A 27,885-nucleotide genomic window follows, 5' to 3' on the forward strand; every position below is an offset into this window, starting at 1 on the left:
TAAAGTGAGAAAAGGGAAATGAAAATAGAGCTTAGAATGGAAAAAGCCTTCTTAAATTTTAAGTGAGTCCCTACCAAGCAACTTCTTCAGTAATTTCCAGCATAGTGGAAGTACATACTATTTTATTAGCAAATCTATACACATAAGTAGAATCCATATGAACCCAAAATAGCTCAGTGTCACATTATCTGAATAAAAAGCATAAAAATCCACGTTTTCCCACAATTAATATGAGACGCTGAACTTTAGTTTTCCTAGCCAGAATATATGTAGGTATCAGTTGAACATGTTTTACTGATATATTTACAATTTTCAAACAAGTTTGACACCTACCCGTGCCATCAATCACTATAATAAAATAAAACAGCATTGCAGTTCATATTTTACATATACTAAATATATCTGTCTCTATTTTCAGAAAAGTTTTTTTTAACTGCACAAAAATGCTGGACTGATCCTGTCAGTGCATTGTTTCTGTACTGTTTTCAATGGTCCTGCAGTTTCAGCCTCATTTTCATTTCTTTTCATTCAGTTTGTTTAGCCCTTTCCATGTGTTCTACAATGGTCCACCTTCTAACGTAATCTATAGCCTTGCTGCATACAGAGCAGAACAGCACATTTCACAACGTGAAAGTTGTCCATACCAAACTCAATGACATGGTCTTTAGGGGTGATTTTTAACGTTTTCAGCAGCTTTTCACAACCTTAATTACTCACACCTGGAGGCTGAACAGACAATTGAGATGCATTAAAACACAAACCTCTATATACTGTTGAATAACCACTATATGCGGAAGCGGCTTATTGGAGTATTATTTAGCAATGTAAATTTAAAGCACATTCAGAAATCAACCACAAGAGGGGGAGATTGCACGTACTGAATAAGCGACACTGGTACTTTTCCATCATGCATATTAGATGTGGATTTGTACTTAGAGCACTCACGGCTGATAGCTTCATTTAGCAGCTACCTCCACTTCTGCTGGGCTGCTGCACGAGTCTGCAGGAAATTCTACTATAAATTGTCCTGTTTCCTTTTGGTTATTTTGAGTCTATGTCCAGCTGAACATCAGTAAATTGGTCCATGGTGTACACTGAAGTCCTCAATTCTGGTGGGGTTTATTTCTCTTTGCTGACGGCAGGTAGCTAAGCCCTGGCTAGCTCAGATGGCTGGCTCCAAACCAGGTATCAAGAGCTTGTTTGCTCTGGGTAAGTTCTGTAGCACCACCTGAGCTGGTTAACAGGTCAAGGTCTATTAATTTGCCCAACCATTCAGTTGAGCTATTTTAGAAGTGAATCTGGAGGCTTTCCAGTAAAGCTGCACAAGTGATCAATAAAATGTAATTTTGGCTCTTCACTTCCAGAACTCCTTTATATAAATTCTCTTGTGAAATCACCTGTTTCTATTTCCACATAACATTTCTCACTGTACACTTCAGTTTTTAACACTAATTACCTGTAATTGAATATGTGGTTTCTCTCATTTTCTTAATCTGTCTGCATAAAAACTGGTTTTACTAAAAGTTAATATTTTGACACTGAAGGACCGTCTGCTTCAGTGAACATCCATCTGTATTTACTTCATCTGTGCAAGACATTTTGATTGGTTTACTGCTTTTAATGGTGGTTTTAGTGAAATTTTATTTGCATTCCAATTTCTTTTTTTATATATATGGTTAAAATATTTTCGTTGTAGGAGGATTTTTTTGGGACACATGTATTACCCGTTCTGACAAACTAACTTTGTAAACAGTTTCAGACTGTATTCATTTGGTATGTTTATCTTTATACATACATTGCATAGTGTCAAGTAGCAGGTGCAGCAATTAACTATTTTCATGCACTTACCTCCTCCTTTAGAGTACACTGCTGGTGTTTTTTTGTTTTTGTTCCCAGTCAACCCTTAACATTTTATCAACCAGCTCTGCTACTAAATTTACTATCAATGGGCCTTCTCAAGCAGCTTCTTAACAAGAGTGCAACACTCCTGGCTGCGCTATTCAGGGTTCTCGTGCCCAAGCAAAGTTAGATAAATATACCAGTCGTTTACAGAAATAGAGCTGCTTAGGGAGGTAGAAGCTCATGAGCTTGTTCACAGTTACGGGAACATCTCCAGCCCCACAGTTCTAATGAGTGCTTTATGTTACAATTTTGTCTTATCTTTGACAAAGTTTGTTTAACTGGCTGCATTTTTATCAGAGTTGATGCAGCAAAGAGAACTAGAGCAGGATGACACACTGGATGGAATGAGTTCAACACTTCTGAAAAACAGGCCATTTGTGCTACCCTTCTATCACACATTTTTCCACTGTTCCACTAGTGGTAGCACTAACATAGCCCTGCTCTGGTGTTTTTAACCGTGTCATATAGACCTGTTTTGGACATCTTGTCTACCCTAGCACTCCTAGCATTGCAACGGTCAGTAGAGTTACACTAACAGCAATGCAACATTGGGAGAAATTTAAGAAAATGCCTAATAGACACAACCTTATTGAGGTGGCGAAAAATGGATTTTGATACCTAACTTTGGGCATTCAAGTTTGACCTTAATTGTTTCAGTTTCGCTGCTGTACATGAGAATCTCTCCAAATCAGAGAATTTCACTAAATGTTTCTGTAGTGCTCTGGAATCCTTAGAAGATTACAGAAGTGAAAAGTATTATTAATAAAGTACAATATATTTTTATTCGTTATTTCACAAGTTATCCACATAGCTCTTGACTAAGAAACAAAATTCATCCAACCCATCTTCACTTTCAGTTATATTAAAATTATCTTCATCAGTAACATTGTATTTATAGACTCATGGAGTATTAAAAACACCATTATGAAATTGCAAAGTTTTTTTTAAATCTAAAAATCATATCAGGACCTGAAGTCACAAACACTCGTTTATAAATGTGTCCATTACTACAACTAAGGAAGTTCTTTGTAGCCATCTTTAACATTTCTATTAGTTTTAACTGAAATGGTGTTATGAAATAAACAACTTCAGGTAAATAAATTTTGTCAAACATGCTGTTTGTGAACTATTTTACAAATATACTATTCCAAGGAAGTATTTGTGGGAGGGTTCAAAGATGGTATTGCAAGCGGTTGTCTATAGTTCACCCCCAAGCCCCAACCCTGGCACTGATTCTTCAGAAACCCTTACAGTTTATGGGATTCAACATCCATAAAGTTCTTATGAATTTTGCCATTTTACAAGGAGTAGAGATTGGACTGAGGAAAGCCAAACAACTGGACTTTATTTTATTTTCAGTTTCTTTCTGGCTTGAAATTGTTCTGTTTTATTTTTGATAGATTTTATTAGCATTGATAAAGCAGGATCTACAGATTTCTTAGTGATGTTTCCCTTCTTTCCAATCTCATTCTCCTGCATCTGTTTTGCAAGATTCTGCTGCTTTTGTTCTCTTCGGCGAGCTTTCTCCTCCAAAATTTTTTCCACTGCTTTTGTCTTTTTGAAGTTTGGATCAGAAGGATCCAAATTAAACAAGTGGGAAGTATACAGTGCTTGAAACCTTGTATCAGCAACATTCACCTGAAGATAGAAAAAAGAACCTATTTCAGTTAACCTTACTACGACCAATGAAAAATAATATTGAGAAACAGGACAGAAAATGTAATATACCAGAAAATATTGCAATCATATTTAAATGACAGAATGTGTACAAGATATGGGCAACACTAATTGCCTAAGTCAGATCTTACTTAAGCTGGAACCTAAACTTTAATATTTAAATTTCAAACGGTAGTTCTCAGAATTTGGTCAGGCTGGTTAAATTAAACTACATATTCATGGAGGGTGAATTTCACCTAAGTATGGGGGATTCCTCTGTCCTTTGCATTGTGTGCAAGGTGGTGTGGGAGAGTCAACAACATACAGGAGACACACCTGTGTAAAACCTGTATATCACAAAAAGTGGGCCAACGAAGACATTCCTTGTTGGTTAAGAATAAGCGAGCAGGGAAAGAGCCAGTGCAGACAGGCCATGAGAAGGGCAATAATCAATATTCCAGCCAACAGATTGCATGTGATCTTGAAGAGTGAATTCTGTCTCCTTAAATCCCTATACATAGTCTGGTTTTGCTTCCTTTATTAGGGAAATATTGCTTGTAATCTAAGCCATGTAAAGTGCACCCAGGTCCTATGGTGATAGGCACATGTACATGTCGGTAACAAACATTCAAAAGCAACATGGACTGATTAAAGTTGTATCCTTGTTTGATCCCAGTATTAGAATACCAGCCTTTTCCTGTGTAGGAGTACTATAAAGAGGTTTATATTCAATTGCACTGTTAAAATGTTGTCAAACCATATTACTGAGGTACAATTCTTACATCAGAATTCCAATCCACTCCTCTTGAAAAAGTAGAGATACTACTAAATTCTATTACATTTCAATACTAGGAATCTGTATTAGTATTACCTGAAAGTCATCTTCTAACAACTCCTCCTTTTTCATTAGTTGTTTCTTTTTCTTCTTGCTCAGGTTCTGTTGTTCTACAATCTTCTCATAGTTAAAATGTCTTCTGTCATCCTCCTCATCATCCATCATAAGCAGTGCCATTTCAGCCTGTTACAATAAGAAGAGCCCATTTACATAACATTTGTGGAGTATGGAATACACATGTTCCTTCTGAAACATGAGCACTCAAGATTTCCAGGCTCCAGGGGAACAGCTGTAATTTGTAAACAGATTGCAAGCAATTATAAAACATAGTAATGTTTATTAGAATATTAAATATGTCTTCTAAAACATTTGGAGAACTGAGGAGGAGGAAAACTACAGTACTATTCAATGAGTGTTCTACTCAGTACAGCAGGGTAAAGGTTTTATTCTCATTTCCACAAGGCTGTTATATCTATATTCAATTTAGCCTTTTTGTAGGATTGTGACATGGGCTACATTCCACAACCATCTGTGCTTACCTTAAAGCATTATTTGTTTTTAAACTCTCATAGAGCTGATTTTTATTTTTAAATAAAGAACAACCCAGAAAGGTTTCTCTCTAATTAAATATAATCATTGTCACTCATTTTCATCTTCAGAGTGACCATATGGTTAAACATTCCACTTACAAGAGTTCAGAGACTTATGTGATCTCAACACTGACATTTATAACATAGAAATGAAAAAAGTTTCCAGACAATTCTTATCTTATGAAAGATAGTTTTTACTTGTGAAAAACCAGATGTTTAAATAAAAAGAAGAAATTAAGTTTGGGGCACACACTAACAAAAGCAAAGAAATTCTGTGATTAAAGTGGATAATTTAAACTCCATTCACACTAATGAGAAATAAGAACCCCACGCCAGGGCATGAATTCAGGACAAAGCTAAATAACTTTGAATAGTCTAACTTAGCTATTTCTACAAATGGGAAACAACTATTTCAGCATAACATTAGTTAAAAAAAAGAAAAAGAAAAATTAACTTTTACTGGAGTGGAATAACTAAGCCTTTAGGGAACGAAAAATGTCTGATAATTTCCTTTCCGCTAGCAGTATGTCTCACGGTTCTTGACATCTGGGTCAGGATGGATAAAAAAAACAAATCAATGATTTATTTATTTTTGGGAGGAAAATGGTAAAAAAAAAAAGCAGGTTTTTATTTAAATCAGATTTTTAATTTGTTATTTAAGTTACAAGTTTTCCTCATAAAAATAAACCTGATTAAAATGAAATCTGAATGTAATACAAAATACGTTAAGGCCTAAGCTTATTACAATCTCTTAAAACATTTAAATAAATATGCTGAATCCATGAGCCGCTATCAAAAACTTTAGTTAAAGGCGGCTTTTTTATATAAAGAAAAACAAGGGGAAAACATCTAGCTTTGAAGTAAAGCTTTATAATTATGGAACAATAGATCTTGTACTGTGTTAAGGCCGTGATCCCCTGGGAAATCCAGGGGCTGTGCTACGGGGTGCAAGACACTGGCTAAGTCATCATAGGCATTGGGACCCACCCTCTGATTCCATGAGACACCATCGTGTATCTCATTAGGATTATCCACTGAGCCCACCTGGGCATACTCCTATTGTATAGTGGTTCACTTTTCAAATTATGAATATTTATCATTTCACCCGTCATTCACTATTTTCTAACATACTAAAAATGTACAGTTAATACGAATCTGAAAATATTCAACTATGTAATTGCTTATATAAATGTGTATAATTACAGCGTGCCCTCCTAGGTAGCAAAAAAGATGTACCAAATCTAGTTTAAAGGCTCTATTTAGTTGTAAATCAACATGTTTTAGTGGGTATATCAACCAGCGAGAATGCATCTCTCTTTAAAAAAAAACTAAATTGAAAACTTTATTAAAATCAATTATTTAAATTGAAGATTTCCACTTGGTGTTTTAAATTGCTTTGATTTAAATTAGGGCTGTCAATTAATCGCAGTTAACTCACGCAATTAACACAAAGAATTAATCGCAATTAATCACACTATTAAATAATGGAATACCAACTGAAATTTATTAAATATTTTTGGATGTTCTTCTACATTTTCAAATATATAGATTTAAATTACAACACAGAATACGAAGTGTACAGTGCTCACTTTATATTTTTTATTACAAATATTGCACTATAAAAACGATAAAAGAAATAATATTTTTCAATTCGCCTCATACAAGTACTGTAGTGCAATCTCTTTATCATGAAAGTGCAACTTACAACTGTAGATTTTTTTTTGGTACATAACTGCACACAAAAACAAAACAATGTAAAACTTTAGAGCCTACAAGCCCACTCAGTCCTACTTCTTGTTCAGCCAATCGCTCAGACAAACAAGTTTGTTGATATTTACGGGAGATAATGTTGCCCACTTCTTGTTTACAATGTCACCTGAAAGTGAGAACAGGAGTTTGCATGGCACTTTTGTAACTGACGTTGCAAGGTACTTACATGCCAGATGTGCTAAAACTTCGTATGCCCCTTCATGCTTCAGCCACCATTCCAGAGGGCATGCTTCCAGGCTTATGATGCTCGTTAAAAAAATAATGCAGTAATTAAATTTCTGACTGAACTCCTTGGGGGAGAATTGTATGTCTCCTATTCTGTTTTACCCGCATTCTGCCATATATTTCATGTTCGAGCAGTCTCAGATGATGACCCAGCACATGTTCGATTAAGAATGCTTTCACTGCAGATTTGACAAAACGCAAAGAAGGTACCAATGTGAGATTTCTAAAAATAGCTATTGCACTGGACCCAAGTTTTAAGAATCTGAAGTGCCATCCAAAATCTGAGCAGGACGAGGTGTGTACCATGCTTTCAGAAGACTTAAAAGAGCAACACTCTCATGCGGAAACTACAGAACCTGTACCACCAAAAAGGAAAATCAACCTTCTGCTGGAGGCATGTGACTCAGATGATGAAAATGAACATGTGTTGGTCTGCTCTGGATCATTATCAAGCAGAACCCACCATCAGTATGGACACATGTCCTCTGGAATGGTGGTTGAAGTATATGAAAGGACATATGAATCTTTAGTGCATCTGGCATGTAAATATCTTGCGACACTGGCTACAACATGCAAACACCTGTTCTCACTTTCAGGTGACAATGTAAACAAGAAGTGGGCAACATTATCTTCTGCAAATGTAAACAAACTTGTTTGTCTGAGCAATTGGCTGAACAAAAAGTAGGACTGAGTGGTCTTGTAGGCTCTAAAGCAGTGCTTCTCAAAATCAGGCTGACGTTTGTTCAGGGAAAGCCCCTGGCGGTCCGGGCCAGTTTGTTTACTTGCTGCGTCCGCAGGTTCGGCCGATAGCGGCTCCTACTGGCCGCGGCTCGCCAGCACATCCCTTGCCCCGCGCCACTTCCCGCAGCCCCCACTGGCCTGGAGAGGCAAACCACGGCCAGTGGGAGCCGCGATCGGCCGAACCGTGGCGGCCCGACTTTGAGAAGCACCGATCTAAAGTTTTAGATTGTTTTACTTTTGAATGCAGGTTTTTTTCATACATAATTCGACATTTGTAAGTTCAACTTTCATGATAAAGAGATTGCACTACAGTACTTGTATTAGGTGAACTGAAAAATACTATTTCTTTTGGTTTTTACAATGCAAATATTTGTAATAAAAAAATAAAGTGAACACTGTAAACATCCAAAAATATTTAAATAAATGGTATTCTATTATTGTTTAGCAGTGCGATTAATATTTTTTAATCGATTGACAGCCCTAATGTAAATCAATCTACCCTAGTCTGGGCTGCTCTTTTCTCTGCAGCTCACAGAGGCAGTGATTTTATATTTACTTTCAGATCACTGATAAAAGCATTGAATAACTTTGGGCCTAATAATCATGCCTGCTGAACTCCACAAGAAACATCCCCATTTGATGTGGATTCCACATGGATAATTATTTGATATCTGTCAGTTAGCCAGTTCTTAATCCATTTAATGCATGCTTTACTGATACTTTACAGTGCCAATTTTCTATTCAGAATACCTTGCAACACTCAAACACTTTAAAAAAAAGTCGATTACATTTATAGAATTTCCTTTATCAACCAAACTTGTAATCTCGAAGAATAAAATGAGGATTGTTTGGCAAAACCTATTTTCCATAGAAACATGCTGACTGGCATTAATTATATTCCTATCAACAGAGTAGTCCTACTGACCTCACTGGTACTACTCACATGCGATGAACTCACAAGTATTGAAAGGACTGGGACCTATGTCTGTAATCCTTAATGCTTTAACACAAAAATTACCTTGTGCTTTTCTGTCTCTGCTTCTTTTTCTGGGGCACTTTCTTCTGTCTTGAATTTCTTTGATATTTTCTTTAAACCTGATCACACAACAAATAAATGAGTATTAATTCATAAGTATGCATGAGACTAATTCTTATAGCTACAGTATCTGAAAGTGTGTCTCAGTCAGCTGAAATTGATATTTCAATTTCAGGTAATAAAAGAAAAGCTTGAAAAAATAAGAAATCAGCTATGGTTAAGATCTAGCAAGGATTTTTACAGGGAACAATATTCACTCAGTCTACTGAGTGGGTATCAGCACTCAAACTGGCAGAGTGATGGTAGGCAAAAAAAAAAAGAGGGTTATGCTATAACTTTTTCTTCTTTCTTGCAAAGAGCAGGTGTGAGAACCACTAGTGGGGCACAGTCAGTTACACAAAGCCACTCGCTGTTCAAATTTGACACACATTATAAATCCAAAGAGAAATGAGTTTATGCAGCTACACAAGTAACTGAATTCACACACATTCTCTAAAATGTTCATTCCTTCCACTTAACTTCCAATATGGAATGGGACAATATAACAAAGAGCTTAAAAAAGAAAAATAGTTTAAACTTATGTTTTCCTAATCTGGCCATTGACAGTATTGGCAGCTGAACCAGAGTATAGCCTTGTTGAAGTCAAGATAAAAGGCTATGTGGAAAAAAAACAACCCAAGAAAATTGAAATTATTCCCCAAATTTATAGACAAGCAGTAAAAGTTATGCATGAAAAATGAACATTTGAAGGAAAGATTATCGCAGAAGAAAAGGGGACCAAAATATTGTTGGAGTAATTTAAGCTCATCTTAAATGACGTTACTCTGATGAAGTTTTCTTTACTCCTGTGCATACACTGATCCTTATACTAATAATAAATATTAATAGTAGGCAACAGAAGCCCACAATAACCAATTATTAAGGAGAATCCTATTTACAAATACTATGCAATCAAATTTCTCTCTCAAGAAAGATTCAAGACCTACAATGTTATGAAGTAGAAGGAGAAATGGAAAGCTGCCTGGACTAAATCATGCTCTCTGACCTTTGATGAACCCATTTCCAGTAATACATTACAGTCCTTTGGGGGTATTCTTAAGGAACATATTTGGATCCATTCTGTTAAGCCGGATTTCCAGAAAAGAGACTCGAAATAGAAACAGGCCAAAAAAAAGTCTAGTTAAAGTTAATTTGCTAATTATGCTATGCAATGGGACACAGAATCTCTTGAAAAGCCCCTGAAATATTTTAAGGAATTTCCTTTTTTTAAAAAATTCTCTCAACTGATTCCAAACAGCTTGCAGAGCTTGGATGGGTTTCTTAGAAAGTTTTTGGGGAAAAAACAAAACAAAAAACATACCACCACAAAATCCTGCCTGCCAATAAAAAGAACAAAGATGTACAACATCAGTTGCTCATCAAATCCTAAACTATTAATTCAGTATCTTCAGGGAACCGTTCAGAGCAGAGCAAGTTCAAGCCCATCAGAGGGCCCCTATTCTGTAGGTGTTTGTTCTTCCTTCTCCACATATTATTCAATTCTATGTTGTACATATAGAATTGAACAAGTCTGAAACCTTCCCCAAACTGGCTACATCAGGGATGCAAGAACAAACAGACCTGGGGAGGCTGAGAAGAGATAGGTACAAAGAGGCTGAGAAAAGACAATCATAGGTAGGGCCCTACTAAATTCACGGCCACGCAAAACATGTCACGGACCGTTAAATCTGGTCTGCCCCCATGAAATCTGGTGTTAGGTGTGCTTTTACCCTATACTACACAGATTTCACGGGGGAGACCAGCATTTCTCAAATTGGGGTCCTGACCCAAAAGGGAGTTGCAGGGGGGTGGGAGTCTCTGGGTTATTTTAGGGTGGTCGCGGTATTGCCACCCTTACTTCTGCACTGCCTTCAGAGCTGGGTGGCCGGAGAGTGGCAGCAAGTTGGCTGGGTGCCCAGCTCTGAAAGCAATGCCCCACTAGCAGCCAGAAGTAAGGATGGCATGGCATGGCATTGCCACCCTTACTTCTGCACTGCTGTCTGCAGAGCTGGGCCCTGGGCCCACCTACTCATAGTGGGTGGCAGGAGGGAACAGAGAGGAAGACCTCTCAGAAGCAAAGCAAATCCAAATTGTTGTTATTTATTTTTATTACCATAGCACCTAAATGCCCTAGAGGTCCAGGATCCCATTGTGCTAGGTACCGTACAAACACAGGTTCACTGATGTGGGGAGCTCCCAATTCTTACCAAGGTCTCTGGGTACATGAGGCTCAGCTTACTCACATTCACTTCTAATATGGTGTATGGAGGAGGAATAAGGAAAGTAAGTGCAGAACTAATTGCCTCCCTATGGAGGACTGATCCTAATTAGGACTATGTTCCTCCTCCCCTCCCACCCCCCACCTCGCAACTATAGGTTGTGCAGCCTGTCAGAACCAGCCTTGGTCTTGTAGTTTAGTGAAATTAAGACTATTTGGTTCCAAAATTGTAAGACCTTTTCTCTTTGCTGTTGACAATGAAATCATCACCACATGTAGCATTTAAATCAGGACTGCTTTCCTAAAAAATGTGTTTTTATTCAGCCACAAGTTATTGATACAATAGTGTTCATTTATCCAGTAAGGAAGACTAATTCCACTTGCAGAATAGTAAGACTAGCTTAATAGATTTTAAGACCAGAAGGAACTACTATATGTTCATCTAGTCTGACCTCCTGCGTAACACTTCACAGAACCTCAACCAATAATTTCTGCATCAAGCTTATAAGTTCTGTTTGAGCTATAGGATCACTTTTAGAAAGATATCCAGCCTTGATTTAAAGACTTCTAGTGATGGAGAGTCCACCACATCACAAGGTAAATTATTCCAATGGCTAATTAAACTCACTATTAGTAACATATGCTGTATTTCTAGACTGAATTTGTCTAGCTTCAGCTTCCAAGCATTGTACCTCATCATGCCTTTTTCTATTATATTAAAAGAGCTGCTGACTATCAAAAATATTTTTGCCACGTACTTGTAGATTATGCCTCAATCTTCTCTTGAAGTGCTGTAAAATCCAAATGCTTACTCAGATTGTTTTGAAATTTGCTGTGCTCCTTTGCCGATCCTTACAGTCCAAGGGGTTCTCAAACTGTGGGTCGGGACCCCATTTTAATGGGGTCACCAGGGCTGTCTTAGAATTGCTGGGGCCCAGGGCTAAAGCCAAAGCCTAAGCCCTGGGGGTAGTGGGGCTCAGGTTACAGCCCTCTGCCTGGGGCTGAAGCCTTTTGGCTTTGGTCCCCTCCCCCTCGCCAGGGTGGTGGGGCTCGGGTGAGCTCAGGCTTCAGTCCCCCCTCCGGGGGTCATGTAATAATTTTTATTGTCAAAAGGGGGTCACAGTGCAATGAAGTTTGCAAACCCCTGTTATAACTTAGAGAAACTCCAGGAATGTTTTACTAATGGCTGCATGAGACCCTTCCACATGTCTGCAAGATTGAACTCCATGAAAACACAATTTTTTTGTACACATTGTATTCAGATGTTTAAGGAGCTGCTCATCCTATTCCCTTGTCTAATTTGGTGGTCTGTAACAGATTCCCAACCAGTACCCCACAGTGGGATTTATCCGGTAGAACGTTGATCCATAACTATTCCAGGTCCTATACTTCTGAATTGTCAATAAATCTAATGCAGACAATAGCTTCTTTGATGTAAAATGACAACCCTGTTCCTTGGCTGCCCACTCTCTTTTTCCTAAAATGGAGTAATATTAAAATCCCAGTCATGTGACTCAGCCCACCAGGTTTCAGTAATACTAATTATACCAAATTTTCTCTTCATAAATGAACATTTCTAATTCCTCCTGATTATTTCCCAGGCTTTTGTCCTCTGTCACCCAGAAAACTGGAACCCTTTCTACTGAAAGAGGCAGTCCAAACCAGACATCCTTTTCTCCCTATTGAAGATGACCCAATGTTTCACAAAATCCAAACCATCAACTATAGACCCTTTACCTAGCCAATAGTTTGCTTCTAACATTTTCTATTGGCTATCTTCTCAGTTGCGGGGCAAGACAGATCTCAGATCACCACCAATGCTTTCCTATCCTTCAGCTCCCTTGTAAGATCTTTGAAGCCTCTGATGATCTGCCAAGAATCTTCTGCAGCAGCATGCAGTGTTGTTGTAGCCATGTTGGTCCCAGGATATTAGAGAGACAAGGTGGTGAGGTAATATCTTTTACTGTTGGTGAGAAAGACAAGCTCTTGAGCATACAAAGAGCTCCTTTTTAGGTCACTGAACATTTTGGGTATGGTTGACATCCATCTTCACATGTGTCCTGCAGAGGTCCCCGTGTTTTCCTCCAGTTTTGGAATTTCAGTCTTCCAAGAGATTCTCTGTAGCTGCTGCAGAAGTACCAGAATGCGACTGGATACCTCTCCCTATGTTGAATTTCTCCTGGTTCTCTTTCCTCTGGTGGTCAAAGACCGTCTATCCTCTCCTGCTTCTCCTTCCTTGATTGGTCACAAACTGCCAGTCCCTCGTCTCTGTTTTCCACTCTCTCCTGTTCCTTTGAAACAAAATTGTTATCTGGTTGGACCTGCAGTGGTAATAGCGGATTGTCCAAGAACTGTCTCTCTGATACTACAGAATCAACAGCTGCCCTTCAAGACCACAAACCCGTGAGAAAAAGGGGCCTACTCTCTGTTGCAAACTCTTTCAAACTCCCGGTAACTTCTCCTGCTCACCTCAGGAATTCACTTTACAACTGGTTTATACATTTAGCCTTGCAGGTCAGCTCATCTCCTCACTCACAGAGAGGATTAAGACTTCAAACACTGGGCCTGACTTATGGCCAAAGAGCCCCAGTCTACCAGCCCTCACAGAGACACAAACAGACTTCTCACCCTTCCTGTTCAGAGACTTGAAAGCCCAGCCACATAGCCCTAGCAGAGACACAAACTAACATACAGACGAAAAGCATAATTAACCAAGCCCTTTATCTCCATGCACACGATCCACAGCTGCTAATCAAAACCTTTTAGTCTCTCCCTGTTCCTTATACAATTATAACGATCTGTTCTGGCCTTAAAAAGCTATTAACTTACACAGTTAACAGTTTGCAATTAACTAGATCCTGGAAAAAGAATTAGAATACCAAATCTGATTTTTTACCTTTGGTCACTGATTCTAAGAAATCTGCTATAAAAAAAAGCATACTATTTTTAATTGCCATACCCAGCCATTATTTACTGTTACCCGGCTGTATTAATTGTGCCTGCTATGGAAAATTTTGGAATAAGAAGAACAAGGCAACCACAGTGCTTCATATTTCTCTCATATTTACATGGTTTCCTGAAATCAAAGAGAACAACCATCAACTAAATTGTCTCCTGAAATAACTTGTTCATGTATGATAAAAAGCAGAATGCTATTAGTATAACACTAGAATTCTAATCCCCCCCTTTCCATTTCATACAAAACCCTCATGCAATATTATAGGCTATTCTACCATATTCATGTTAATTCCTTTTCCATACATTTCAGCTGACATGCAATCACTGTTTCACAGTAGTAAATTTTTTTTGCAGAAGGAGATGAAAGAATAAAAATCAGATACTTAAGTATGTTAACATCCACAAAGATTTCAGAAGTATTTTTGGCTTGTATAATAAACAAATTCACATTTGACTGAGTGATTTTTCCATTTGCTTGAAGTTTCATAGCATTAACTCTTCCTGTCCAACTCAAATTGCAGGATACACCTAATCCTAAATGAAGCATTTAAAATTTGGTGAGCATAATAAAAAAAAAAGTCAGATTCTAAACTTTTAATAAGATTTGACTATGAATTCAGGTACAATATTCAATGTTGCAAAATAGGATTTTCTCAACACCCTCAAAGTATCTCCCATGTGTAGGGCTTCTCCAATTTTTGGAACCCTTAGAGCCAACTTGGGCCTTGTCTACACTACAGAGCCTTTGCCGGTATAGCTACCTCATCAGAGCCTCTAGTGGAGACGTAGCGTAAGCTGACAGGAGGGCTTCTGCCGGCATAGTTACACCACCTCCCCATATGACATTAGCTAAACCTACAGAAGCACTCTTCTGTCAGCATAGTTCTGTTTACCCCAGAGGTTTTGCCAAAATAATTATGCTGGCTGGGGTGTGATTTTTTCACACTCCTAGCCAACGTAGCTATGCTGGCAAAACTTTGTAGTATAAACTAAGGGCTAGTCTACATGGAAAACTAGCATCAGCATAGCTACATCTCTCAGGAGTGTGAAATATCTGTAGCATTATGAATAGCTTCTTAGAGCCAAAACACTTACAGTTAATAATTTCAGTTGGCATAGCTACATCTCTCAGGGGGAAAATACACACCTGAGATATGTAGATATGCTGACCTACCCCCTATTGTAGACAGTGCTAGGTCAATGGAAAAATTCTCACGTCAACCTAGCTAAAGTGTCTTGGAGAGTTGGATTAACTATAGTGAGGAGAGAACCCCTCCTGTCACTGGAGTGAGCATCTGTACTGAAGCGCTACAGTACAGGGCTACAGCGAAGCTGTAGCCCTGCACCTATGCCACTGTGGAGTACTTTAAAACATGGCCAGCCTCAAATACAGTAAAACATTGCTAAATTGCATCCCCAAAAATTAGTTTCCACACAAATAGCAGCCTCACCCTACTTCTCAGCAAAGATTTAATACCAGAGCGCTAAAGTGATGTTTCCAATTAACAGAGCCAGGTGTATGTGACTGCATAATAGATTTTAAAAGTGCTACATAACTGAGCTTCACAATCTAAGTTTTCATTTTGAATACACCGCTACCCAGATATAACGCAACCCGATATAACACGAATTTGGCTATAACGCGGTAAAGCAGCGCTCCGGGGGTGGGGGGGAGGAGCGGGGCTGCACACTCCGGTGGATCAAAGCAAGTTCGATATAACGCAGTTTCACCTATAACACGGTAAGATTTTTTGGCTCCCGAGGACAGCGTTATATCGAGGTAGAGGTGTATTAAATATTTAGATATTACACTTATGTCTACTTTAGCATTTTGGTGGGAATCTCCCACTACTGCACTACCACCAGGACATCTCCACCTGTGGTAGTAATGGAAAGAGTGCTAGTGGAGACTGAGCACAGACATTTTTACTACTGTTTTATTAGCTGTCCATGTGAGACAATATGGTGGTAATACTGTGACCTTAACGGATGCAATAATGTCTTCCTGATTCTGCAGACACCTTAAAACAACACATATGAGAGAAGTATAAACTGGTCCCATTGGTCTCAATGGCATGTTAACGCTGAAGCCCAATGACAATAATTAAACTGTCATTAACTATTTCAATAGAAACATCATGTTCATGTTTATTTGTCATTGTTGTATGATACTGGAGTGGGATGCAGAAGGGCAGGTAGTTGCCATAAAGAGTTGCAGGGGTGGGAAATACAAAGTTCAGGAGCTCTTTCCCAAAAAACTTGAAGTTCACCCTGCTCCTCCCTCTGATCAAAAAAGGAAGAAAAGAGATGCACTATCCTCAGTACCAAAAGTTAAAAATGCTTCTTTAGATATCAGAAACCCTGAGCCTCCTCCCACTCCTCTTTTGGTGCCAAAAAGGCCCAACTGTCCCATATTCATATGTCCAACTTTCTCCAGACAGGTTCAATATTGTGCAATGGGGGGTCCCAGTCACTAGTTTGAATCTGAAAGTTCCTACTGTACTTGAGTGCCATATAACTTATCTTGTCAATCGTAGAAATCTATTACTGAAAAGATCTTTATTGCAAGTTGCACTGAAGCCTCAAAAACCCGTAACAATCTGAAAGTGGAATTACTAAATTGAGAGAATCAGAATTAGCCAAACATATTTTTTAAATTTTACCACAATTAAGACATTTATTCCCTTTTCAGAGAGACTGCAAAGGATTAATTTATGAAAAGAAACTTTAATGTTCTTCTTTCCTATTCTGAAGCTTCACAATGTTCTTCTTTCCTATTCTGAAGCAAGGGATCACTATCAAGTTAAGAAGCCTACTCAGCCTTTATCTTTCCAAGAACACAAAACAAAAAAAATCACTCATTATATAGACAAAATATTAATTTTCATATGAAACCCCTAGGAAATACATACACTGAAGCTGGCTCTTTATTTTACTTTGATAAATTAACTCAATCAGGTAATGACAACATTCTTCTGAATTTTTTTTTGTCTATTAATATTAACCCGAGATGACCAATACTGAACTGCCATTTAACAACTTCCAATGGAAGAAAAGGAAAACTTCTAAAATACATTTTAAAGGATTGTCTACATGCACAGTTAAACTAGTTTTAAACACATGATTTTAATAGAGAGTTAGTTACATGAGTACAAAAGCCTATATAGATATTTGTTTTAGTTTAAATCAGGTTTTTGTTTGTTTTAGCTCAGGATAAAAATCAATTATTTAAAAAAATATTTAAATAAAATTGTTTAAATTAAGTACATTATTTTTAGAAGAGAAACCTATTTAAAATTAAATCTGAAATTACGACAACCTATATTAAGACTTAAGTATTAGAGAAAAATCAAATCACTGAACTGGTGGAAGTCACTGGCTAAGCACCTAGAACCAGGGCTTGCTGAAGTGCTAAATTAGTTTTTGACAGCAGTAGCTTCTTCTGCAGGTGCAGACAGAATATTTTCATCATTTCACTTTATTTTTTTTTTTAATTAGTTCAGTTTAATGACTAGTTCATTCAAAATTTTAAAAAATCAAATGGGAGTTGAAAAAGCAAGAATGCTTGTTTTCCTCTTCCAATCTATGAATAAAACCTAGGTATGAGAGGATGAGATCAACTAGTTCTAAAATCTTGAAGAACATGGTGAACAAAAACACTAAGTTCAATACTTCCTTTGTTTAATAAATAATTTTTAAATACAAAAAGATGTTTTGATAATTTTTTCATATGTATCCAGCACTTTAAGATAGTTTTATATAACTATTAATAATCATTTAAAATGCTGTTATTGTTCATTTTTAGATGAATTTCAACTTCCATCCAAACAGTTTGCACAAACCACGAGTAAAAAATTAATCTAGTATATAATAAATGCATCATTCACCATTTTCTAACATAATATAAAAAATAAAGATTCTGAAAAAAATGTATATTAAGCTACATAATTGCTGAAATACATTATGCATAGATATAACATATACTCTTGGTTAGCAAAGAGAAGCACTATGTTTAGGGTAAATGTTATATTTAGTTGCAAATCAACACGGTTTAATGGTTACCAAATTGTGAGAATCAACCTTTCTTTAGGAAAATAACTAAAAACTTCAACTGCAAAACGAGATTAAAATAAATTATTTAAATCAATCTACCCTAGTTTATCTTCAGTTGATTAGGAACAGGTCTAAGCTAAACTGAAATAAACTACTCAAATCAAAACAAGGTATTTATATCAATTTAACTAACATGATTAATTAAATCAGTTGAATTAATCTGGTACAAGTGTGCATGTACACACGGCCCAAGACTCACACAGCTGTTAAGATCTGTGTGTGAGTGTCTCATGGGTCTTTGTTTAAGAGTCCTTACGTCTGCATTTTCCTAACTTTTGCAAGCCAGCTCCCTCGTCCCCTTTCAGGGCAACGAAACTAACTGCATGCTTTCCCTCCCCACCTTGGAAACCCACCTGCAGAAGATGGCACCATGCATCTGAAGAAGTGGGTTTTTTACCCACGAAAGCTTATGCCCAAATAAATCTGTTAGTCTTTAAGGTGCCACGGCTACCCCTCTGATACTTATTACCCTGAAGCTTTCTAGAACCAGCAGACGACAGAATAGTAAGAAGCAGTTCGGGATTCTCAGCACCTTAGGAGCCCAATTTATACCAGGCTGGCAATTGCATCCAGAAGGTAATCTATATCAACACAAGCAGTTCTGACCTCAGTGCAATTATTCAACTTTGCTTGCAGTGACTACCTGAGGATTGTCTGTGCCAACGCCTCTTCCAGTAGCATCAATTACTCCACCTCTTCAAAATGCACCTTGCAATCACTTATGTAAAATCACGGAGGTGAACCTGGAAGCATCCAGGATTATTATTTGTATTCCAAAGAAAAGGCTGGGTATATTTGGGCACAAATATAGATTTACCTATAAGAGACAGAACGATTTGCTCTGGAGAATCCCAGTTTTTGCAAAATCTGGCTAGGACATCTGGGTTGGGTTTGGCCCCACCCAAGAATTCTCAAAGACCAAGAATAATTGGTACCTCGTCTAAGTTTTGCTCCCATGAATGTGACCTTGCATACCATTTATAAGGAGATGACAGAGATACGTAAGTCCAGTCACACTCCAATCTCAAGCAGTAGAGAAAAATACATATTTTGCCAAGGACTCTGATGGCTACATATTCCACTTCCTATAAGTTTGCTGATTAAGGGGAAACAGATACTTGAACTTTGTTGTTGGGAGTTATTTGCAAGAAGGGTTTAATCAGCTTCAAAGGCTGCGTTGAATGTTGTGGAGTTCCCATGACTCCATCAGAAGTCAAACAAGGTTCACTCCCGTAAAGCTCTCTGCCAAGACCTACCCTAAGAGATGGCAACCATCACACAGGAGAGAGTTGACCAGGACGGCCATCAAAAGGATGCAGACTTCTTTTGTGCAGCATGGTGCAGAAAGCTGCTGCCCCAGAAATTGCACTTTATTACCTCATACCATCACAGCCCATTCCTGCTTAGCTTTTGCCCTTGTAGAGTCCCTATTTGGATTCAGAATCCCCATTTCTGAGATCAGGGTGGCCCAAAATCTCCTGCCTCAGTAGTTTCTTCTTGGTATCTCATGTCTGAATTAGCCAAATGTTGACAGTTTTTGTTTATGAGGTCACATTCTTTGAGGCTTTGTCAATGTACTCATTTTTATTATATGAAGGAATATAATATAAAAGTAATATAATATAATATATAATTAATATAAAAGTTGCATTTTTACAATACTGAGCATTGGTCTTCTTTTTACACTGCCTATGCTTTTGGTTATAAGACATAGCCTTATTCACCTTTGAGCTATTTAAGGTGGGAAAATTCTGTAAGAATTACCTTCAAAGAACCAGAATTGAGAAATTCTCCTAGGAGTCATTCATTCAGTCAACTCCCTGCAGAATCTGGGAGCACAGCAATCCATATGTAAAGTGATGTGCTATTGTCTTTCAAGTGCAGTGTATGTATATTTTTGTCAATGATAAGGGGGAAGGGTTATCACTGACCGACTTTAGTGAGCTATTGCTTTTTGTGCAACAGGAGAACTGGATAGGAAACACTAAGGCTGGAGTATTTGCAGTTCAGGGCACACAACCAATAGGGGTGCCTTTTGTACAGCTATCAGAAAGGTTAAAAAGCACTGACCTAGGGGAGTTTCCTATCTGTCTCATACTGGCTGCCTGAGTCCCAAGAATGAGAATCCGTTAAAAAGAATTACAGATCAGTTATTTTCCATTTTGCTACTTGTGGCCACATACAATCTTGGGTTTCCTTATCACAGGGAAATGACGTTTATATATGTTCCTATAAGTACCGTGATATAGAAGCTTGTGTAAACCAGGTGCAAAATCTAGGTCAGACCTGTTTATTTTCTAAATACCACCTTCCCAAGAACATTATTCAAGAGCAATTCCTGATGCCCACATAAGCATAGTAACAGCACACGTTTGGACTAAATAAAAAAAACACAGAAAATGTGCTACATATTTAATATTAGATCATCACTGAGATTTTCAAAGCCTGCATGGTTTGCCATTTCTCAGTTGTTTGCCATGTCTGATTAAAGCATGGAACTCTAGCGTGTGTAACATCTACAAAACAGTGGTATTTTGTACAGATTATGAAGTTTAAAAATATTGCAACAAAGATAAAGAAACAATGTGACTGATTTATGCATAAAATAAAAGCCTTACGCCATTAGTCTGTTCGCAGGAAACCACTCTACACTGGTATAAACATTTACCAACAACCTAATAGCAAGCTATCTGCTATCCTATTAATCCAATACACACCTGGGTTTTTTTCTGAAAGGCAACTTCCTGAAGCATACTACCTTTAAGTGACCACTGCAGTTATGTCATCAGAAAGGCACAATGAAAACCAACCTTAGAATTAAGAGAGGTGAAACATTTACAGCCTTCCTTCACCAATACTGGTGCACAGGGCAGAAACTCTTCCATCTGTTTCTGTCATTTGCTGCTGTTTCCACCTGGGGTCAGCAGTGTTCTCTCCTAAGCAGCCATTTTTACCGGAACAGTAGCCTGGTTCCATTCCCATAACCAATGGGGTTGGTTTTTTACAAGTCTAGATGGTTAGTGTGACAGACTGACAATATCCTGTAAAATCCTGGACAAACCTTATGGAATTAAGGTGGTAAACTTTATTGAATTAGGTTAAATCTTCCTGAATTAGGGTGAATACCTTTGGGATCCATCCATTGTATTAAAAATGCAAATATATGTGTGTGTTATTGGGGAATTGTATACAACTCCTCCAAGAGGATGGGAATGCTAATGTAATTCCTCCAATTATTAGCCCATTGAAGCCACTCTCTACAAAGGTATGCACATACTAGTTCAAACTGGATGCTCCAGGGCCACGACCAACAAAGGATTTTTGGAAAAACCTCTGTTTTAAACAGCCTCAGGCCTTCTTCCTGGTCCAGCAAATGCATAAGTCCCCATGTCCACTGAGGGCCTTAATCCTTAGGGAAGAGCTATAATGACTGGGCCTATAAAGGCCCATAAGACTGTGTGCTTGCTTTGAGCTGAAGCTGTGATGAACTGGAAGCCACAAGGAAACTCCTTGGGTGGGGTATTGAAGGACTGCTCCTGCCAGAGCCCATGTTAGGTTTTGGGTGATCTCTGGTATGCTTATTAGCATGCATAGGTTCTTTTATTGTTTTTAACATGTGCTCTCTAGTGCATTTACCTTAAGAATAAAACAGGCTTGCATAAAAAGAGCTGTGTGGTATTTATGACTGGGCAGTGTTAACCATCTCTGAAGAGAAAGCAAGCAGGTGACAGCAAACAAGAAGTCTGTCTCTGCTAGGAGCAACATGGTGAAGGCAGGGGGAACTGTGCAGCCTGGAAATACTCCAGTCAGAAGGGAGGGAGACATGGGTCTCCACCCAGGAAAGGCAACGTCTGCAGTGGTGAAAGCCAGAGAGTAGGTGCCCTGGTTGGACCACTGAGGGGAAATCCAGGTGCAGTTGCTCTCGCCCTCAACTGTGACAGTTATCCTTGCACTCAACCCTCCCCACTTTATCCAGGGTTGGGACCGGCAGCCACATCAAGGTGCAGCAGACAGAGTAAAGAGGGGGAACAGTTCACCCAAAATAAAGACACTTGAATCCCCACCAATTTTAACAATCATGCATGTTCTGAGGTCTTGAAACATTCTTGTTTTTTCAATTCCCATTTCCCTCTAAAACCAAAAAAACGGAAGGGTCAGATGACTGCCATAACTTCTGGCTCCTGGTCATCATTCACACCTTATGCACAGATGCACTCCCAGTTAGTGCCTAAAAACTTTCAGGGTACGAGCTCAAATTCAGTCGGGAAACGTACATAAAACTTGATATACTTAGCTCAATTATCCAAACCTCCAAGGGGGCCCACCAAAGGTGTTCAACCCTGTGATTCCGTTTATATATAGGGTAAAACTTCTTTGGCTTTCAAGGGCAACCAGGTTCTTTCTTCTTCCCATCGTACGTTTAGGGGACCAGCTGGTAGGTCTGGTGCCCACATAGCCACTTTCTGGCAATGACCAGTTGATGGTCACTGCTGAAAGTACTGGGAGAAATATCTTCCTGATATTCCACACAATATAGGCCAAGAGGCACATGCTATCACAAACTGCGTATCACTAATTCCACACACAAACCCTGGCAACTAAGCCTTATTTTTATACTTCTCTATTTCTATAGCTTGTTATTTAAAGAAGAGTACATTAATTTAAACAAATGAAAATTACTTTTATTAACCAACCTGTTTTCCCAAGTTCCTCAGCAAAGTATGGGTCATTCAAGTCAACGTCAGATGGAAATTCATCTTCATTCAATTCTTCTTTGGCAGTAGCCTATAACAAAAAACAGTGATTTTGCCATTTCCATTTAATATGCAACTAATACAGAAGTTTCATCTAACTGAAACATAACTTCTAGTAGCTGCTACTAATTCACAACTTGAATGACATAGATCAGAAACATACCATAAATTGTGAACTAAGGTGAACGTAAATAAACAATTCTAAGCCTGTATATAACCACTGAACTATAAATCTTACTATGTACACAAAAAGCAGAATAATTTACACATTCAAAGAAGTCTTTTACGTCCATAGAATATAAACTGTATAAACATTCCAATTAATTATAGGATCAGAAGAAAACTTCTGGTTCTCCGTGTCCATACACAATATTTTTCAAGTTAATGATTCAATGAGATGAACAATGAGTAAAATCATTGCACCCAGAAGAGTGGACAGTATGCACAGCATGTTTATGAACTACCAAGGAGATAATATATCCTTTCTTCTCTACAAAAGGCAGTTCTCAAACATCCAGGTTGAAGTCACTGCCAAAAAAACCCACAGCTGCTCAATCACTCCTGCTTCATGATTGCCTGTATTCCACAAGCAAAAAAATATAAACTCGGCATATAAAAAACAAGTTCACCGCACTTACTGGGAGATTCATAAAGTGTGCTGGTCCTATTTAAAATAGGAATAGTCAACTAACAAAATGTCCTCCACAAAAACCTTCCTTAGGCAAAAGCGTGGGTAAATAGCTTTAGACCTTTTCCTTAGAACGCGGGCCGAGGGACTTATTGGCCGTCGCTTCCAGCAGCCCCCATTGGCCTGGAGCAGCGAACCGCAGCCAGTGGAAGCCACGATCGGCCGGACCTGCGGACGCGGCAGGTAAACAAACCAGCCCGGCCCGCCGGGGGCTTTCCCTACACAAGCGGCGTCCCAAGTTTGGGAAACACTGGCTTAGAGAATGGACAAATTAATTAAAATAACTTGTGTGACTTTGTTAATGTATCTGTTATCTCGATGTGATGGGGGTCTATCAGGCCTTCACTGCCTTCTGCTGGAGCATTAAACCCCTGACACCCCCTGCTTAAAGAACACTTACTTAGGCCGGGCTTCCTACAAGACATAGGGCTAGTCTACACTGGCAACGCTAAAGTGCTGCCACGGCAGCACTTTAATGTGCCTTGTATAGTCGTGGCAGAGCGCTGGGAGAGAGCGCTCTTCCAGTGGTCTAAACAAACCACCTCCAAGAGGGGCTTGGCTCCCAGCGCTGGTGCACTGTCTACACTTGCGCTTTACAGCACTGAAACTTGCTGCGCTCAGAGGGGTGTTTTTTCACACCCCTGAGCGAGAAAGTTGCAGCGCTGTAAATTGACAGTATAGACAAGCCCTTAGTCCTCCACAGGCCCAGAAGGGCCAAGAGGAGACACTGACCAACAGGGAGGCAGCAGGCCAGTTAAGAAGGCTTGCTTGCTTTTTCTGGGGTGAGTGCTGGATGAGATTAGGACAAAGGAGATGCTCCTCAGTGCTACTCCAGAACCCCAGGTCCAAGTAAGGGCCTTTGCTTAAAGCATTGCAACCAAGCAGTTGCCTTTTCTATTTGTTTGTTTAAAGATACAGACAGCCTACTTCTGACTTTGTTATTATTTAACCGTTTAAAGACTGACACCAAGCATATGACATGGGCCACCCTGTTCCTGACAGGCTGACACACCTTGTAAACCAAGGCAGAGAGCATCAGCAGGGCCACCCTTGACCAGCAGGAGGCACTATGGGGAAACCACATTTGTGATACTGGGGCTGATTCAGGATGAAGACAGAAAATATAGAGAGGATTAGGCAACATGTTAAAAAAAAAAAAAAAAAGTCTAACATTCATGTGTTACCACCACAGGAATCAATTCACAAATTCCTTTGCTAAATGAAAAGGCAAAAAAGAAGCAGGGTAGAAAGACCAGTAGTATGAAAGCAATTCCATTTTGTCATTCATACACAGAAATATCCCTCAAGTGTACACATCCAGTTGATCTCTGAGCAACTCCTCAATGCCATTCAAAAGGTTTATGCTGCTAGAACTTTGGGAGACTGAATTTTGTGCATCCTAATCAGAAGCCTTGCTATCCAATCATATTTTAGCAACAAATATGATAGCCACTTAAACATTCCAGAGTGTAACAAAACTCTAAGATCAAAAGGTAGTTTTCTTTGTAGGTGTACGTTTATTTTCCTTTAAATCACACACATTTATAATGATATTTACTTTGGCTGCCAGACAGATGAAAATATGTGCAAGCCTGTTATGACTAGTATTACCTTGAACATCCTTCTAACTCTCTAGATTTTTAAGTTACTTGTAAACAGTCTCTCTAAATGAAGGCACACCACACTATCAGCCCCCAAAATCATTCTAAAAGCTGTAACTCCTTTGTATTTAATTCAAGGCAAAATAGGACGGTTATAGGTTTTAATTAAAAATGTGAGTGATCAGAGCATACTCACCTTTCTTTTCTTTTTCAGTTTTCTTTTCTCTTTCTTGTTTTCTAAAAATTGTTCCCATGGAGTTAGTTTATCCTTTCCTTCCAACTTGCTTTTAACCATCTCTTCAGCAGTTTCTTTCAGTCCTATGGCAAAATAAAAAACAAATGAACAGGCAAACTTAATTTGCTCACAAGTTATTTCATCCTCTTAAAAAAAACCCTCCAGTATCTTCTCATCATCAAAGCCCTGATCCAAAGGGAAATATTTACCATCTTTTGATCCATGCAACTGCACAAATATCGACTGTCAAATCAAGGCAATGTATGGAGGGGAAAGGTCAGCTTGCTGTACAAATCCTCCCACTTCATGCTTAAAAAACTAACCCCCTGGCACCTTAGTGGTAAGTTGTGCAGATGTCTAGAGAACGAGAGCGGCAATACCCAGTCCTCAGCACAGAGATTCCCTGGACTGCCTTCTCTCCCCCAACTCAGTCTACAAGTGTCACATTCTTAGAGCTAGAGTAACCTGTGTCCTCCTCCTAAGGACTTTCAAGTGCTTCACTAATATTAATTAGGTTTTCACAAAATTAATACGGATTTCGGAGAGGAAAAAGGGGGGAAACGAAGCACTGAAAGATTAAGTGATTTGCCCAACATTACAAGCGTTAAAACTGAGGTTAGAACCTAGGTCTATCTCCCAGTGCGGCCCATTTCACGGAATGCCTTCCAGTAGTATGCTTCATTAGGAAGCTCCACAGAGATTTTAATGTTTATATTTTCCCTTCAATTATTGTGCCTCTCCAGCAAAATACATCAAACCAGGAAACAAATTTAAAATTCCTCGGCATTTTAATTCTATGTCATCCTACAATTCTATAATGAAAAAAGGTAAAATTTAAAATGTAGGGGTTTCACATGAAGTGAGATGTTAAGAGAAAAGGGAAGTACATTTAAATGTAAATAAAGTTAAGGATTTCTGAGTGGTTAGCTCGTTAGGGAATACACAAGCTTGTGGGATTCATGTTCAGTTGTGTCCCCCAAGTTCAACTTTAATTAAAAAAAATTACATGTATGCATCCCATGCAGGAAAAACGTTATGATGTTTGGGTTTGTACTATAAACGATATAATCTGATGGATAGCAATAGAAGGAAAAATAGATATGGATATTACTATTTAGTTATCTTAAAATTGCTCTGAAATACTGGAATACGCATTGTGTATTAGTGACATCCTTTGATTTTACAAAAAACCCACTTTCTCTAAAAAAAAGTCTAAGTTTTAAATTCACAAAACATTTTCTTAAACAAACACCTTGATGTCTGACTATTTGAAACTAGCTAAATATATTATCCTCTTATTTATTTAAGATTATTAAATTACCGGAAGTACTTCTTAATATTTAGCTTCTATATGAACTGAAAGATCAAAGGACATGGGTAATCTACCATCCCCTCCCCTCCCTGGGGAGCTGTAATTATCAGACCATTAACTTAAGATCTTCATCTCTCCAATGTCCTTTTGTCAGGTGTGTACTCTAGGAGAAATAACCAAGTTTGCATTTCCTGAGCTGTCAACAATTGGAAGAAGTTCGATATCAGGCTAAATGTTTTGTTGAAGGAAATTTCCTCTTCCCTTTCACAGCAAATCACAAGCTTCACGGGGCTCCCAGGAAAGCATGCACCGCAGAAGTGTAATCTACTTGTTCAAAACCTTTCTAGTCATGAAAGGATTAAAAAGATTAAGCAATTAGACAGTCTTAAGTATGACTAACCCTTCCTAAAAACAAGTGCATAAACTTCTGAACTTTAAAAGAAACATTTAATTAAACACACATTCCTCAGCTACGAGCTATATATGTACTACCTTTTGCCCTGGGCCGCTTTTAGACTAAACTGAATATTGCCATCTCCAGAGTTTTGTCCAAATGAATGACTAGATTGTATACACATTAAAATGTTCTTTTAACAGGTGTTTTTGTGTGTAAAGTTGCAACATCAAGCACTCTAAAGTTAAGAAATGCCAGAAAACTGAGGCTGCAATCTTAATTCAGCCCCTCTGTGTGTATGATTTGATATGCTCTTTAATTACATGAGCACATACTATTTTTCCATCTGCTCTGAGGATGAATGAGGATTGTGTGATGAAGGAGACTTATCTTACTGCAGAAGTAACGGGACTAATGGGAAGTAACAAGCAGTGACCATCATCCAACCAAACACAGAAACAGGATAATAAAATAGTGAACAAGTACTTAGACAGTCACTACAACTCAAAGAAATAGAGAGGTTATTATAAATCAGAAAAATAAGACCACTGAAAAGCCCTATCAAACCAGAATATTTTTATAGATACACAAATATACTTAATTGTTCTCAACAATACACATCTTCTTCCTGAAATGCATTGAGAATAGACTCCTCTGTTCCCCAAAAATTGTATCCAAAGGTAAGAGCAACTAAATTTTGTAATGCTTAGAAAAAAAACATTGATGGTCAGCTAGTGACTTCACACATTCTCTCTGAAGAGGGCTGATTATGGATAGAGAAACGTGTTGCATCACCAGCAGAATGAGGCTCAATCTCA

The 27,885-nt window shown here is 38.4% G+C and overlaps 1 protein-coding gene across 2 annotated transcripts in view; it reads right to left on the bottom strand.

Moving 5' to 3' along the window:
* Positions 1–2,679: 2,679 nt before the first annotated feature.
* Positions 2,680–27,885, bottom strand: part of ESF1 (ESF1 nucleolar pre-rRNA processing protein homolog) — a 60,778-nt gene continuing 35,572 nt past the window's right edge. For both annotated transcript variants that reach the window (XM_024193844.2, XM_029911912.1), the window contains exons 10-14: positions 25,323–25,444; positions 22,778–22,868; positions 8,738–8,814; positions 4,430–4,576; positions 2,680–3,540 (exon numbers count right to left, since the gene is read on the bottom strand). In XM_024193844.2, the coding sequence (XP_024049612.1) occupies positions 3,247–3,540; positions 4,430–4,576; positions 8,738–8,814; positions 22,778–22,868; positions 25,323–25,444 (731 nt within the window). In that variant the 3' untranslated portion in view covers positions 2,680–3,246. The remainder of the gene's footprint in view (positions 3,541–4,429; positions 4,577–8,737; positions 8,815–22,777; positions 22,869–25,322; positions 25,445–27,885) is intronic.

The sequence above is a fragment of the Terrapene carolina genome, unplaced genomic scaffold (genome assembly GCF_002925995.2).
Source record: "Terrapene carolina triunguis isolate 2854851 unplaced genomic scaffold, T_m_triunguis-2.0 Scaffold132, whole genome shotgun sequence".
Lineage (NCBI taxonomy): Eukaryota > Metazoa > Chordata > Testudines > Emydidae > Terrapene > Terrapene triunguis.